Consider the following 17381-nt stretch of genomic DNA (forward strand, 5'->3'; position numbering starts at 1 on the left):
ACGATTGTTCAAGCTCTGCGGTTCTCTATATATGTTACGGTGTTATCGGACAATTCATGAGTGTTTACACGTGCGGAGGAAACCGGTGCAACCCGTAGAGAAACCCACGCGTGCGAGGGGGAAACACTCCACACCGTGCAGGTGAAACAGGTGAAACAGGTGAAACAGGTGAAACAGGTGAAACAGGTGAAACAGGTGAAACAGGTGAAACAGGTGAAACAGGTGAAACAGGTGAAACAGGTGAAACAGGTGAAACAGGTGGGGTTCCTTACGGGTGCACCGGATGCTGCTAATCCTGCATAATGCACGGACATAAGTAGTACTAATCACATACCTGCATTTCCCATAAATATGCTAAATTCCTCTTGATATGCAAATTAATTGTCAAGACGCCCTTTCCCCCCCCCTTCCAACCCAGCTTATATATATGCTCCAAGCACGTGTGCTTGTTTCATTCAGACGCTGTCGCCTCGACAGACCTGGTTTCACCTGAGGACGGCTGCTTGCGTTGTGGCCGAAACGTCGTGAGAATTATTTTATTATGTTTTATTTTTATTATTTTATTATGTTTTATTTTTATTATTTTATTACTTCCCTTCTACGTGACTTTACCGAAAGAACCATGAAGGTGGGGGCAGTCCCACGTTTTTGCTGTGCCGCCCTCTAGTGGCGAGCTGCGGTAAGGCACCTCGACCCCCACGTGAAGTGAGTTTCAGAGCACGTGCGTTGGTCATCCACCAATCATCCACGGTCGACAAGGGCATCGTCACGGTCGATTGTCGGTCTATACGAACAAAAACAAATGTAGAACAAGTTTGCCGGACAAAAATAAACGATTGCTTATTATTGGATGGAGTGCTTTTGTCAAAAATAAATAGAATTTGCCGATGACGCAAACCCCAAAGAGACAATGTAACTCAAGAAGTAGACTTGAGAAGAACACAGCACTACACGCGGGGTTTCTTCCTAAACGTTAGAGCAATCTTAAATACCTGAGCCCAGAATGGCAATTACCTAACCCCCCCCCCCTCCAGCCTGCAGTTGCCAATGCAACTGGTAATGCCGTCCAGAATGTCAGGATGTCGCAATGTTTGATGTGAGGCAGGATGTGGAATAAAACATATTTTATATAAAAACAGTATAAAGTTATTGTGCGTCGAGCTTCCTTCACACCGTACGAGATTATTGAAGGGGTTTGACCCGATAGCCAATGTTGCTAGGGGTAGGTAACTATCCCATAAGCCAATTGAAGAAACTGGTCATCAGAGAACATGATTCCCATCGAGGCCTCGTGGTGTAAAGTGCAGTCTCCACCTCGTGTTGTTGTGCTCTCTATCCCTGGCCTGCCATAAAGACGGGTCAATGCCCAAAGCGGCGCCTATTTTACACAGACATGTGTTTTTAAATCCTTTATATTAAGTTCACTTGCTTGCTTAGGACCGTGCAAATCTTTCGGTCGTTTTTTAACCCACTTCCCGTGATCCAATCGAGCTGACATTTTCCACACAGACTCGTTGTGCGTGACAATTAATGTTCGTGAAAAAAAAATTCCAAAATTTTACACTTTTTAGGACAAAAATATTATATTTAATTACCAATTGCTTAATGCTGCCATGCAATCATCTGACCCATAGGTGGCAGCCATCTCAAGCCAGAGGACGAGAGGACTCTAGCCGCCACGCATATACAGGATTTATAGTGAAAAACTTTGTTTTTACGGGTTATGCTTGTTTCCCCTTTAAGGCCACAGTTTGTTTTGCCTAACGATCTAAAACTGTAATAAACCTATTGAAAAACTGAATGTACAGCGCTGTACATATGCAAGTTTGTGATCAATAACAGCAACGACCAAAGTCACGTGGACGAAATAATATGAATAAAAAATAATGAACTTTAGCTAGAAAAAAACATCGAGCCTCAAGACTTATTTGGAAGGAGGGTCCTGCGTTGGAATGTTTGGCCGGTTACGTGAATGGGTGCCATGAATAATTGGGGATAACGTTCAAATCTCCGCACAGATAGATTAAATAATCCATTTCCCGACTTCCATCACCTGGCTGGGGACTGCGGTGTTATGGGTGGATTAAGCGACCGATGCGCCACCACGTGCACAAATAAGTTACGAAAAAACCAAAGCGCCAAACCTCGACTTAAACACGGTTCGTAGGGTGGGGGGGGAGCGAGCAGCTTGCCCATGCCATGCCGGTGAGCCAATGTCGCGAGAGCCAGGCAAGACGGCTGGAACTGCGCGTGAAAAGATCAGACGTGTCACCATCTAGAACGTCGGTCTTCCCCATAAGACATCATCAGTGCAAGGGCCGCCACTCCCCCTGCGAGACAAAATAATTCGCGAGTGTTGTTGTGTTTCGTCGTGTAGAACAGCGGTGGTCAACATGCGACTCTTTAATCCAGCACAGGAGCACAACGCAGAACGCGCTCTCACGGCAGCTAGGAATGTTATTGGCTCCAGTGCTGTGCCGAAAACTGTCACGATATTCACACACACATACATACACACACGCAGTTGGCTTTTTGCAGAACTCACGGCTAGGGAATTTATTGGGGTCTTGGTCTGTTCTATGTTGGCCACCCCTGCTAGAGAGAAGACCACTCCACCACCATGATTCGCCAACAACTGCAATGGGAGTGGGGCTGGTGATTGGTCGGGGCGGATGCGTGCCCCAGTTGTTTGTTATGCACATCACGAAGGAGAGAGAGAGAGAGAATGTACAACTTTCTTTGTTCGGCCATGCCGACGAAATATGATTTTGTTGGAGGGTGATGATGGTGGTGGTGATGTGGAAGTGCGAGACGCGGTTTCAAGGCCGAGACCTGCCTGTCAGCAACAAACGGTGTCACGGTAATGTGAAGCAGATGGGGATCGCTAACTCGCAACAGACCGTCTCGCAAGGCAAATAGAATCCCGTTCTGCCAGGGGATGGTGCAGGCTCCGAGCGGGGTTCGGCTGTTACGCAGCGGGTCGTGAACCACCCGGGCTCAAGAGAAGCCAACCTCCGATTATCACGGTTGGCTACGTACGGTGCGAAAGAAGTTCGACATAGATGCATAAACATAAGTTTGGAGAAACGTACGGTGACGTGTCAATCATTTGCCTCGCAAAGTTTCTCAATATTAAAAAAAAATGTTGTTTCAGATCCTGGTCAAGCCGCTGTTTGGTGAAGGCGACCTCCACTCCATGCCGTGTCGGTCCATGTGAGTCGTGTCACCATAAATTTCGATTTAAAGCTTTCGTGACTGCAGGGATTCATCTTCTTGGTTCTTTCGGTATAGTCACGTAGAAGGGAAATAATAAAATAATAAAAATAAAACAATAAAATAATTCTCACGTTTCGTGGACGGCTGCTTGCGTTGTGGTCGAAACGTCGTGAGAATTATTGTATTATGTATTATGTTTATTATTTTATTATTTCCCTTCTACGTGACTTTACCGAAAGAACCAAGAAGTTGTGTCACCATACTTCACCGCGCCGGTCTGTGGAAGCGGTGGCATGATCAGTGCGGGCTGAAGTGAGACCCAGAACTGGTCTCAGATGTCACTTGGCCACGGATGTTCGCCCGGGGCGGGGAGTTAAATTCGGGTCGACGAGTCCAGAGTGCAGAGAATCTGCCAGTATCGATTATGCCGTGATCAAAGTTGAACTGTACAGGTATTGGCAACGAGGATTATATATAATTGTTAACATCGTAATACAATTGTAAAAAAATAGTTTCATGTTTTACGGCTTGTGAATGTTGTGTTGGGGAATGATTACCAGGGTAGTTATATTTATTTATTTAAATATATACCGTAACACGTCGTTGCTCAAAGATTTCGCAGTTGTGCCTTTGCGTGTGATGTCACGAACCAAGAAAACAATCCCACTCTGAAGAAGCTCCTGCAGCAAGCAGTGCACCACCCTGGGTTACAGAACGTCCCCGGAAGATGATGTCGCAGAACCGCTTCTGAGGTTGTTTCCATCGTCCACGGATGGGGCACCTTTAAATAAGCCCCGCAAAGAAATGTCGCACGCCAGTCACGCCGAACATTTCCTGCTTTAGAGCTGAAATAAACCAAATCCTAACATGAAATAAGATTTTAAGATCAGAAAACCAATTTGGGTCCTCTAAAACATTCGAGACGAAATATTTCGTATTCGGTTTTTTTAAAGATCGAGGTCTACAATTATTTAACTGGCGGGTTTAATTTGCCACTCGATCCAAATACAAAGTCAGCTTTCCGATAACACGTGTTTTTCAGTTGTCGTAAGCATGTGACACTTAAGCCACGATAAATCAGATGAAGCCAGCTACAGATCTCATCAGTACAAGCACCAACCCTACCGATATCAGCAGGCTGGCAATTTTTTACTGATACTGTAATTGAAAAGCAGAAAAAATCACATCAAAGCCGAATATACTATACTCATTTTCGGACATTGGAACTGGGTAAAATGGCTTAGAAAATTAGCAGCTGAGAACTTAAGTCAGGAGGAGAGTCGGTAATGATGAGGTCTGTACAATGATGCATTGTTACAGCTTTGTGAAAAGCTGGCTTGTCATCCAGTCATCGTCACAGTGGGGGTATAAGGCAATGGATGGAATCCGTGCCAGAGAAAACAAAGCGGGCTTCTCACGAAATAACACACAAGGGGGCAGTATGTGCCCTCGGAAGGATGAGCTCTCGAGCCCCAAGCGAAATGAGGAAGACAAGAAGAGTTCTTGCTTGACTGATGACCACTGTATGGCATTGTTTGTTTAATCTTGCCAGAGTGGGTGGGGCCACGCAGTCGGATATTGCCAGGACGCGAGACTTTTAAAGGACATCGAATAATTTAAACCATCGTGTGCCACGCGGTGGTCTTAATTGGGCCGCGAATTTGCGATCAATTAGCCGAGGGCTGACAAATCTGACACAGATTGTGCAGCCTTTGACTGACGTTGACGCACTGTACTTCCTCATATTTCAAAGTGACGGTACAGTACTGCAAAGCCCTTTGTTTTAAACCCGAGCACGTGTCTTGAATTTGTGTTTTAATTCTTAAAGTACGAATCTCATTTACCATTTTACAGCTCCGAAACTAGTGGTGGAAATTCCACGTTTCTATGGCAGGAGTTCTACTCGTCCACACATTTGTAAGCACGGATGTTCTTTTAGTCAACAAGTCACAATGCACACCAGGGTGATGTGGACTACGTGACCATACTCCACCAGGCGACCTGCGGATACACTCGCTGCTAGTACTTCACGGCATTGGGTGGACTGAGATAGCTGATGGGGGGGGGGCTAGGGACTTGATCCATTGTTCCAACTGCTGGGCGAGCAGATCGAACTGGACATCTGTAGCTCGCAGGTCCACACATTGCGTTAAAGCACGGCAAGCATGGACATGAGTAACACCGCTGTGCATAATTGTTTTACACAAACTCCGGTGAACAATTCGTGAACGAGCACACACAACAGTCCACGTGCAATTAACCTTCACATAGTTGTTGTGAACGGTGATGGATGCGCTGCTGTAAACGAACGGTGTGAATGAACGATTGGCTGATAAAGTTAACGAGTCAACTAACGGATGAGTTTTCACGAATGAATCCCAGGTTCGGGTAATGACGCCCCGTGTCGCACAGACTGACTTGGGGCCACTGATACGAAGCGAGCACCTGGGAAGGCCGGAACGGCACAAGAGGGGGTGGGGTGGCCAGCACCACGCCCGGCCGCCTTTGTCTCCCTGGTTATTATATTCTTAAGTTTTTTCCTTGAAGACGGAGGCTTGTGTTGCCTCCGAAACGTCGTGATTTTTTATTTTATTTGACTTTTATTAATTTTAAATGTTTTACCTACGTGACTTTAGCGAAAAAACCTAAGAATATGAATCCTTGCAGTCACGAAAGCTTCAAATCTGGTTATTATATTTACACACCGCACCACTTGAGGTTGAGTTAACCTAGGGGAGGCCCAGGAACACACACATGAGTGTATATATTCACTACGGCGAATCACTCAACTGGTACATCCACGTATTCGTTAAGACATTCGTTAATTAACATGAACGGTAGAATGCATGAATCATAAACAATGAATGAGCGAGAGAATGAATTCCTACAATAAACCGAGTAAATATTCCTTCAAAAAATATCCTCAACCAGAAGATTGCCGTTCAGACAGCCACATTTGCAACTACGAACCTTACCCATGATGTGCTATCGATATTTAGATTATAAATGCTCTGATACGCCCATTGTATTTGTACTCGACCACGTAGAAGGTTGTCGCTTCTAGATTTGAAGTTTTCGTGGCTGCAAGGGTCCATATTCTTTGTGTTTTTCTGTAAAGTCACGTGGGTAAAAAAAACAGAGAAAATAAAAATAAATAAAATCACGACGTTTCGGAGGCAACACAAGCTTCCGTCTTCAGGTGGCACTGTCACAGCACAAGTACTGCCTCCGAAACGTCTTGATTTAATTGTTTTTATATTTTCTCTTTTTTCTTACCTACGTGACTTTACCGAAAACACCAAAGAGTAAGGCTGTCTCTGGCGTAGGCCTGCCAGCGTCAAAGACAACGCGTACATCACCAGAGGGTGTACCACCACAAGCACTGCACGTGTGGTTAATGCAGACCTGATGCCTTGGGGCCGTCCATAAATGACGTCACGCACCTAGGGGGTTCAGACATTTGTGACGATGTGTGACGAGGGGGGGGGGGTTTGAGAAATGTGACGTCACATCAAAATGCGCAACTTTTAATAAATATAGAATTGTTATAACACTAATTTTGATTGATTTTCATTATTAACTATTTGATTATTTAAATTTACTAAGGTCACCTTTCATTTATTCCATGAAGGAGCATTTTGCTTCTCCATGGGAGAATGGAGAAGCATACATTTTGAACATTTTTTAATGATCGTTATTAAACATTTTTATTCTAATTATTCTACCAGGGCTTTTCATTCTGTGGAATGAATGTCATTGTTATAATTGTACTCTCCATTTTGCTTCGTTCTACTACGAAGTTTCAAGTATTTTTTATAGTTAGAATTACTTTTAATATTTTATAATAATAAGATAATTTCAATATAATATTCTGAACATCTGCAGTTTTAGTTAGACGTTGAATATTTTCAAGTGCATTTTATGCTAAATTTAAGCTTTCCAACGCCTCATTTTTAATAAATATTTTCTCCTACAACATCAGAGTGCAGCGCCACATTAAATACGCACTACAATGACAATAGTTTAAAGCAATTTGAAGCATGTTTTTTTCAAAATGAAAATATGGGTTTTGGGGGGGGCAGAGCTTTGTGACGTCATATTTGAGGGGGTCTGGCTTTTTGTGACGCCGTGTGACGAGGGGGGAGGGGTCAAAAATCGTCCAAAATCGCGTGACGTCATTTATGGACGGCCCCTATGGAAAAGGTTTCTATTTGCTGTTTGAGCATCTTGACACCCCCTGTTTTATTGCCAGAAAGGCTAAACACCTATTTGTAAGTTTAGTACTTTGATACTAGCAGCAAGGGCTCCATGCTAGACATTAGAACGGGCAATGCAATCGAGGGACACGGTGTTGTCTTGGTGTGGTCTGGGACTGGCGTTGTTTTGCTGCCTTGCCGAAACCTGCAACGTGGACTTTTTTTTTTAAATATTAAGGTTGCGAATTCCTCTTATTGATTAAAGTCGTGACTTCCCTTTTCTCTATCTCACTCCAGTATCCTTCATTGTGATTTGTTGACTTGCTGGCAACCCGGTCTTCCCCTTACTGGGACATCAACAAGTCTCATTCTGATGTTGCTACTGCAATGCCCATCGAGCGTGGCCCCTTGGGTGGCAATGTTTTAGTGAAGTCCCACCTCTTTCTCCGCTTGCTCGGGGTAGCCAATTGCCTCGCACTGTTTGGTTTGGGTGCCCTCCTCCTACTGCTCCTGCTGCTGAATCCCTCCCTCCCTCCCACCACAACCAGAGAACCCTGCAGCAGCTCTTGCTGCTGCTACTGATGCTGCTGCTGCTGCCACTGCCGCATTGACGGAAGTGTGCGCGAGTGTGGTGGTGGTGTTGTTGTTGTTTTCTTGATGTTGTGTGCGAGAGAAAGTTGTGTGGACAGTGAACGGAATCACTCACGACTTTAGTTGCACGCACACTCACACACTCACTCTCGCACACACTCACTCACACACACTCTCACTAACTCACACTCACACACTCACTCACACACACACTCACACACACACTCACTCGCACACACTCACTCGCACACACTCACTCGCACACACTCACTCGCACACACTCACTCGCACACACTCACTCGCACACACACAGAAACTCACACACTCACACACACACTCACTCACACACTCACTCGCACACACTCACTCGCACACAGAAACTCACACACACACACTCACTCACACACTCACACTCACTCACTCTCACTCACACACACTCACACACACACTCACTCACACACAGAAACTCACACACACACTCACTCACACACTCACTCACACACACTCACGCACACACTCACACACACACTCACTCGCGCACACTCACTCGCGCACACTCACTCGCACACAGTCACTCGCACACAGTCACTCGCACACACTCACTCGCACACACACACACTCACTCACACACTCGCACACACTCACTCGCACACAGTCACTCGCACACAGTCACTCGCACACACTCACTCGCACACACTCACACTCACTCACACACTCGCACACTCGCACACTCTCACACACACTCACTCACTGACTCACTTGCTCGCACTCACTCACTCACTCTGCTCACGTCTACAAACTTGCTGTTGTGGTGAGTGTGATGTGTACGTCAGCTGTTTAGTGGCGTGTACTGCACACACACACACACGTGTGCACGCACACACACGTGTTCACGCACACTCAAGTGTTCACACACACACACGTGTGAAGTAGAACGCCATAGACCACACACACACACGAGCGTATATACGTTCGCGATAGTGTTGAATTGTATCATACACAGGATTTTAACATAGACCACACCACCGTACAAAGACACGCTGTACGTTCACTACAGTACTTAGTATCGTCTGTGCCATACACACACTAACCTACACACTATCCTACACGCACACGCAGTAATCACACGCTCAATAGTTGACTACGCTGTGGCTGAGCACACGCGCTCAGCTTGGGAGGGTTGGCGCGTTAGAAGTGTCGAGCAGAGTGCGGGGTATGTTGGCGGCTTCCCTTCCGTGTCTGCAGCACACACCAAGACACACACAGATAGACACAGACACGCACACACACACAGATAGACACACACACACACAGATAGACACAGACACACACACACACAGATAGACACACACACAGACACACACACAGATAGACACACACACCAAGACACACACACAGATAGACACGCACACAGATAGACACGCACACCAAGACACACACACAGATAGACACGCACACCTAGACACACACACAGATAGACACGCACACCTAGACACACACACAGATAGACACGGACACTGAAACACAGACAGACACATAAACACATCACACGTCATACACAACGACACGCGTACATAAACTCGCCTACAGACTGACGCATACACAATAGACACAATCCGTAGGGACGCACACACAAACTTACAAAGACACTCTTAGACACGCACACATAAACTCAGACAAATGCATGAACAGTGTAGGCTGTAACACAACACACAACACAACAGACACAGCACAACACACCACACACAGACACAACACACAACAGACACAGCACAACACACACACAGACAACACACACAACACAACACACACAAACACAAGACACCACACAGAGAATCGCACACAACACAGACACAACACACACACACAACACACAGACACAACACACACAGATACAACACACACAACACAACACACACACAACACACACCACATATACAACACACACAGATATAACACAACACACACAGATATAACACAACACACACAACACAGACACAGAGACACAATTTATGCGCCAAGACGATGACGGACAAGATGTCCAGCTTCCTGCACGTGGGGGACGTCGTCTCCCTGTACGCCGAGGGGACAGTGACCGGCTTCATCAGCACCCTGGGGTAAGTAGTAACACAGTGTGTGTTATAGCCTGTAGTAACACAGTGTTATACCATGTAGTAACACAGTGTTATAGCCTGTAGTAACACAGTGTGTGTTATAGCCTGTAGTAACACATTGTTATAGCCTGTAGTAACACAGTGTTATAGCCTGTAGTAACACAGTGTGTGTTATAGCCTGTAGTAACACAGTGTGTGTTGTAGCCTGTAGTAACACAGTGTGTGTTGTAGCCTGTAGTAACACAGTGTTATAGCCTGTAGTAATACAGTGTGTGTTGTAGCCTGTAGTAACACAGTGTGTGTTATAGCCTGTAGTAACACAGTGTTATAGCCTGTAGTAATACAGTGTGTGTTGTAGCCTGTAGTAACACAGTGTGTGTTATAGCCTGTAGTAACACAGTGTGTTATAGCCTGTAGTAACACAGTGTGTTGTAGCCTGTAGTAACACAGTGTGTGTTATAGCCTGTAGTAACACAGTGTGTTATAGCCTGTAGTAACACAGTGTTATAGCCTGTAGTAACACAGTGTGTTATAGCCTGTAGTAATACAGTGTGTGTTGTAGCCTGTAGTAACACAGTGTGTGTTATAGCCTGTAGTAACACAGTGTGTGTTGTAGCCTGTAGTAACACAGTGTGTTATAACCCTGTAGTAACACAGTGTGTTGTAGCCTGTAGTAACACAGTGTGTTATAGCCTGTAGTAACACAGTGTTATAGCCTGTAGTAATACAGTGTGTGTTGTAGCCTGTAGTAATACAGTGTGTGTTGTAGCCTGTAGTAACACAGTGTGTGTTATAGCCTGTAGTAACACAGTGTTATAGCCTGTAGTAACACAGTGTGTGTTATAGCCTGTAGTAACACAGTGTGTTATAGCCTGTAGTAACACAGTGTTATAGCCTGTAGTAACACAGTGTTATAGCCTGTAGTAACACAGTGTGTGTTATAGCCTGTAGTAACACAGTGTGTTATAGCCTGTAGTAACACAGTGTTATAGCCTGTAGTAACACAGTGTTATAGCCTGTAGTAACACAGTGTGTTATAGCCTGTAGTAACACAGTGTGTGTTGTAGCCTGTAGTAACACAGTGTGTTATAGCCTGTAGTAACACAGTGTGTGTTATAGCCTGTAGTAACACAGTGTGTTATAGCCTGTAGTAACACAGTGTTATACCATGTAGTAACACAGTGTGTGTTGTACCCTGTAGTAACACAGTGTGTGTTATAGCCTGTAGTAACACAGTGTGTTATAGCCTGTAGTAACACAGTGTGTGTTATACCCTGTAGTAACACAGTGTGTGTTGTACCCTGTAGTAACACAGTGTGTGTTATACCCTGTAGTAACACAGTGTGTGTTATACCCTGTAGTAACACAGTGTGTGTTGTACCATGTAGTAACACAGTGTGTGTTGTACCCTGTAGTAACACAGTGTGTGTTATACCCTGTAGTAACACAGTGTGTTATAGCCTGTAGTAACACAGTGTGTGTTATACCCTGTAGTAACACAGTGTGTGTTGTACCCTGTAGTAACACAGTGTGTGTTGTACCCTGTAGTAACATAGTGTTATACCATGTAGTAACAGTGTTATAGCCTGTAGTAACACAGTGTGTGTTGTAGCCTGTAGTAACACAGTGTTATAGCCTGTAGTAACACAGTGTGTGTTATAGCCTGTAGTAACACAGTGTGTGTTATACCCTGTAGTAACACAGTGTGTTATAGCCTGTAGTAACACAGTGTGTGTTATACCCTGTAGTAACACAGTGTGTGTTGTACCCTGTAGTAACACAGTGTGTGTTGTACCCTGTAGTAACATAGTGTTATACCATGTAGTAACAGTGTTATAGCCTGTAGTAACACAGTGTGTGTTGTAGCCTGTAGTAACACAGTGTTATAGCCTGTAGTAACACAGTGTGTGTTGTAGCCTGTAGTAACACAGTGTGTGTTGTAGCCTGTAGTAACACAGTGTGTGTTATAGCCTGTAGTAACACAGTGTGTGTTATAGCCTGTAGTAACACAGTGTTATAGCCTGTAGTAACACAGTGTTGTAGCCTGTAGTAATACAGTGTGTGTTGTACCCTGTAGTAACACAGTGTTATAGCCTGTAGTAACACAGTGTGTGTTGTAGCCTGTAGTAACACAGTGTGTGTTGTAGCCTGTAGTAACACAGTGTTATAGCCTGTAGTAACACAGTGTTATAGCCTGTAGTAACACAGTGTGTGTTGTAGCCTGTAGTAACACAGTGTGTGTTATAGCCTGTAGTAACACAGTGTGTTATAGCCTGTAGTAACACAGTGTTATAGCCTGTAGTAACACAGTGTTATAGCCTGTAGTAACACAGTGTGTTATAGCCTGTAGTAACACAGTGTGTGTTGTAGCCTGTAGTAACACAGTGTGTGTTGTAGCCTGTAGTAACACAGTGTGTTATAGCCTGTAGTAACACAGTGTGTGTTATAGCCTGTAGTAACACAGTGTGTTATAGCCTGTAGTAACACAGTGTTATACCATGTAGTAACACAGTGTGTGTTGTACCCTGTAGTAACACAGTGTGTGTTATAGCCTGTAGTAACACAGTGTGTTATAGCCTGTAGTAACACAGTGTGTGTTATACCCTGTAGTAACACAGTGTGTTATAGCCTGTAGTAACACAGTGTGTGTTATACCCTGTAGTAACACAGTGTGTGTTGTACCCTGTAGTAACACAGTGTGTGTTGTACCCTGTAGTAACATAGTGTTATACCATGTAGTAACAGTGTTATAGCCTGTAGTAACACAGTGTGTGTTGTAGCCTGTAGTAACACAGTGTTATAGCCTGTAGTAACACAGTGTGTGTTATAGCCTGTAGTAACACAGTGTGTGTTATACCCTGTAGTAACACAGTGTGTTATAGCCTGTAGTAACACAGTGTGTGTTATACCCTGTAGTAACACAGTGTGTGTTGTACCCTGTAGTAACACAGTGTGTGTTGTACCCTGTAGTAACATAGTGTTATACCATGTAGTAACAGTGTTATAGCCTGTAGTAACACAGTGTGTGTTGTAGCCTGTAGTAACACAGTGTTATAGCCTGTAGTAACACAGTGTGTGTTGTAGCCTGTAGTAACACAGTGTGTGTTGTAGCCTGTAGTAACACAGTGTGTGTTATAGCCTGTAGTAACACAGTGTTATAGCCTGTAGTAACACAGTGTTGTAGCCTGTAGTAATACAGTGTGTGTTGTACCCTGTAGTAACACAGTGTTATAGCCTGTAGTAACACAGTGTGTGTTGTAGCCTGTAGTAACACAGTGTTATAGCCTGTAGTAACACAGTGTTATAGCCTGTAGTAACACAGTGTGTGTTGTAGCCTGTAGTAACACAGTGTTATAGCCTGTAGTAACACAGTGTGTGTTATAGCCTGTAGTAACACAGTGTGTTGTAGCCTGTAGTAACACAGTGTGTTGTAGCCTGTAGTAACACAGTGTTATAGCCTGTAGTAACACAGTGTTATAGCCTGTAGTAACACAGTGTGTGTTGTAGCCTGTAGTAACACAGTGTGTTGTAGCCTGTAGTAACACAGTGTTATAGCCTGTAGTAACACAGTGTTATAGCCTGTAGTAACACAGTGTGTGTTATAGCCTGTAGTAACACAGTGTGTTGTAGCCTGTAGTAACACAGTGTTATAGCCTGTAGTAACACAGTGTGTGTTGTAGCCTGTAGTAACACAGTGTGTGTTGTAGCCTGTAGTAACACAGTGTGTGTTGTAGCCTGTAGTAACACAGTGTTATAGCCTGTAGTAATACAGTGTGTGTTGTAGCCTGTAGTAACACAGTGTGTGTTATAGCCTGTAGTAACACAGTGTTATAGCCTGTAGTAACACAGTGTGTGTTATAGCCTGTAGTAACACAGTGTTATAGCCTGTAGTAACACAGTGTGTGTTGTAGCCTGTAGTAACACAGTGTGTGTTATAGCCTGTAGTAACACAGTGTTATAGCCTGTAGTAATACAGTGTGTGTTGTAGCCTGTAGTAACACAGTGTGGGTTATAGCCTGTAGTAACATAGTGTGTTATAACCCTGTAGTAACACAGTGTGTTATAGCCTGTAGTAACACAGTGTTATAGCCTGTAGTAACACAGTGTTATAACCTGTAGTAACAGAGTGTGTTATAGCCTGTAGTAACACAGTGTTATAACCTGCAGTAACACAGTGTGTTATAGCCTGTAGTAACACAGTGTTATAACCTGTAGTAACACAGTGTGTTATAACCTGTAGTAACACAGTGTTATAACCTGTAGTAACACAGTGTGTTATAACCTGTAGTAACACAGTGTTATAACCTGCAGTAACACAGTGTGTTATAGCCTGTAGTAACACAGTGTTATAACCTGTAGTAACAGAGTGTTGGGGCGAGTGCTGTTCGTGGCGAGCAGCAGCAGCTCGCTTATGCCCCTATCATGGGCAAGGGTGAAAAAAAAACGACTTTTTTGTTTGTTGCAAATTTGATCGGGTTATTAGTTTTATATATTAAAAAAAACCCGATTTTGTCGAAAACAAACCATGGTTTTAATCCGGCAAGCCAAGTTGTCGTCAATCGGCACCAGATTCATCGGATTCGCTGTCCTCATCGATCATCTCAAGCGCGCCGGCGAAAAAGTCGTGAATGTTGCTCTTGGTGAAGACGACGACCTCCTCCACCGACTTCACGCGCGGGCTGTTACTCAGCTCGGAGTGAACGAAGGCCGCGGTGGAGAAGTTCCTCTCGGATGTGGCACTGGACGTGGCAATGCTGGACAGCTTGACGGCGATCTTTTGCAGCTCAGGCCACTCACTGCCATTGGATAGCCAAGAATCCATCGGTGTCTTGTGACCTTTGACCATCATCTCGTAGCGGAACGTGTTGTTTGTCTTCTCTTCGGTGGGGGCTATAATTGTAGGGATTAACAGGCAATAAAACCGAATAAAACCAGATTTTTGCTCGTCTGAGATGATCGGGTTTGATTAAAACCATGAAAAACCCGATGGAAAAAAACGCGATGCTGCCAGCCTTGATCATGGGTCATGGATGAAACCCTCTGTCCCTATGATGGGTCATGCATGATGCTCTCTGGTTCGTATCATGGGTCGTGGCATGAAGCCCTCTGGTCCATATCATGGGTCGTGGCATGAAGCCCTCTGGTCCATATCATGGGTCGTGGCATGAAGCCCTCTGGTCCATATCATGGGTCGTGGCATGAAGCCCTCTGGTCCATATCATGGGTCGTGCATTAAACCCTCTGGCCGTATCATAAGTCGGGCGATGATGCCAAAAAATGGAACACCAGGGCAAAATTCCGTATGTCACAAATGCTTCAGTATACCTTGATGAACCTGGGACAGCTTGAAAAAAAAATGTATTTTCTTACAAACATCCTTGCCGAGTTACCTAAAAAATGTGGCTTTTACAAGTTTATACAGTCCTGTGATGAATTTTTTTTTACCCCGTTTATGACAAAGTTCCTTGTAAGATTCTGACTTAAACTTGCCAGGTTCGGTATTGTTATGGTGTTACTGTACTGTTATTTATATATATATATTTACCACTTAAATTTGGATGACCCCTTGGCGGTCCAAGCTGAAAGAAAGTCAACTTGGATGACTCGGAGTGATGTCAGTTCGAATTCATGGAAAGTGGTACCCGTCTCGGACACGTGAAGAGAAAGCTGACTCGGTAGGCTAGGCACGACGTATCGCAGAGGTCGCAAACGGGTTTTGATTCCTTACCCGTACCCGTACCCGGCCGCACCAGGGTCGCAAACGGGTACCCGTACCCGGCCGGGTACGGGTAGCCGGGTATCGGGTAGGGTACGGGTATCGGGTCCCCGGTTGCGACCTCTGACGTATCGTAAGAAGAGAATGAAACCACATACACCGAACAAACTTGACGCACACGAAAGCACCAGGGTAGAGACCCGAGGGGCAGGTCCAGAAAGGTGGTTTCAAAGTGGCCCTGTTCAGGCACATGCTGGCCATGTGCTCAGGAGCTATTTGATTATGAAGCCACTGGAGCTATGCACTTTTAAATCGAGATTTGAAAAAACAAAAAAATTTTCGATTAAGAGCTTTCGTGACTGCAGGGATTCATCTTCTTGGTTCTTTCGGTAAAGTCACGTAGAATGGAAATAATAAAATAATAAAAATACAACTTAATAAAATAATTTGGCCACAACGCAAGCAGCCGTCCTGAGGACGGCTGCTTGCGTTGTGGCCGAAACGTTGTGGCCGAAACGTCGTGAGAATTATTTTATTGGTTTATTTTTATTATTTTATTATTTCCATTCTACTTGACTTTACCGAAAGAACCAAGAATAAAAAAAACTCATTTGTTTAGAATTAATTTTTGTGTTTAGTTTGTTGGCCTTCCACCGCACCTCTGATTGGCACTTTTGGCCACGTACGGTGCGAAAGAAGTTCAACACACGTACATAGAAGAGTTAAATGTCAATGTCGAGTTGTTAGAACCATGAGGCTATTTCAGAATTTCGTTCGCGTCGTTTTGGTATTCCTCCTCCGTTGAAGAGGAGCACAGGCTACGGGGACACCGGTTTACTCCGGTATGTGGTCCAGAGTGGTGTGTGTCGGCGCAGCTTTCTTCTACCAGAAAATAAGCTACGTCGTAACCTGTGGGAGCAATAAGTCTAACGCGTGTTGGACGTGGCTTAAATCAAAACTGTTTTTTTTATTTCTTAGTTGCACAAAAACGAGCGATTTCCAAGGAGATATCTTCACCTGTCACACGTCCACTGGCCCTTCTCTTGGCTTCCCATTTATACTGTCAGGGCGGAAGTGACGTCATGGGTTCAACCAACGGAGCGTCTCACCAAAGGGGGGGTTCTAGACAGTTGGAATATTCCAAATCGAGTATGCCTAGTCTGTCAACAAATTTATGACAGATGTACATCAAATGTATACACAGAAATAATACATTCACTTTCTGTCTAATGGCTCTTACATTACCAGCTCCTATTTGGCTAGGCGGGGAGCATACCAATTACTCTTAACTTTAACCTTAAGAGCCACAAAACTCTAAATAATGAACTTTACTTGTAACAATTTCTTGTATTTCTGCCACTTATTGGCTTTCTTGAGCCTTCTCTTCGTCTTATCCGTATACTTTCATGCTGCCTCTTGTAACAGACAGCTTTGTAATAGCTCGCTCCAGTGTGCTGAACTTCGTTTTAACACACACGCGACGGACTGAACCGTTGGAGACTGGCATGGTCTTGACCATTCTTCTGGCTGAAGCGGATTGGGTCGATC

General features: G+C 44.4%; 1 protein-coding gene across 3 annotated transcripts in view; it reads left to right on the top strand.

Annotated features, from left to right (window-relative positions):
- Positions 1 to 8020: 8020 nt before the first annotated feature.
- Positions 8021 to 17381, top strand: part of LOC144946140 (inositol 1,4,5-trisphosphate-gated calcium channel ITPR1-like) — an 83952-nt gene continuing 74591 nt past the window's right edge. For 2 of the 3 annotated variants that reach the window (XR_013639785.1, XM_078874910.1), the window contains exon 1: positions 8021 to 10120. Coding sequence is in view for 2 of the 3 variants with exons in the window: in XM_078874910.1 (XP_078731036.1) it covers positions 10029 to 10120 (92 nt within the window). In the remaining variant the exon portion in view is untranslated. The remainder of the gene's footprint in view (positions 10121 to 17381) is intronic. The other variant, XM_078874909.1, reaches the window with a different exon arrangement.

This window comes from Lampetra fluviatilis, chromosome 40 (genome assembly GCF_964198595.1).
Source record: "Lampetra fluviatilis chromosome 40, kcLamFluv1.1, whole genome shotgun sequence".
Taxonomy (NCBI): Eukaryota; Metazoa; Chordata; class Hyperoartia; order Petromyzontiformes; family Petromyzontidae; genus Lampetra; species Lampetra fluviatilis.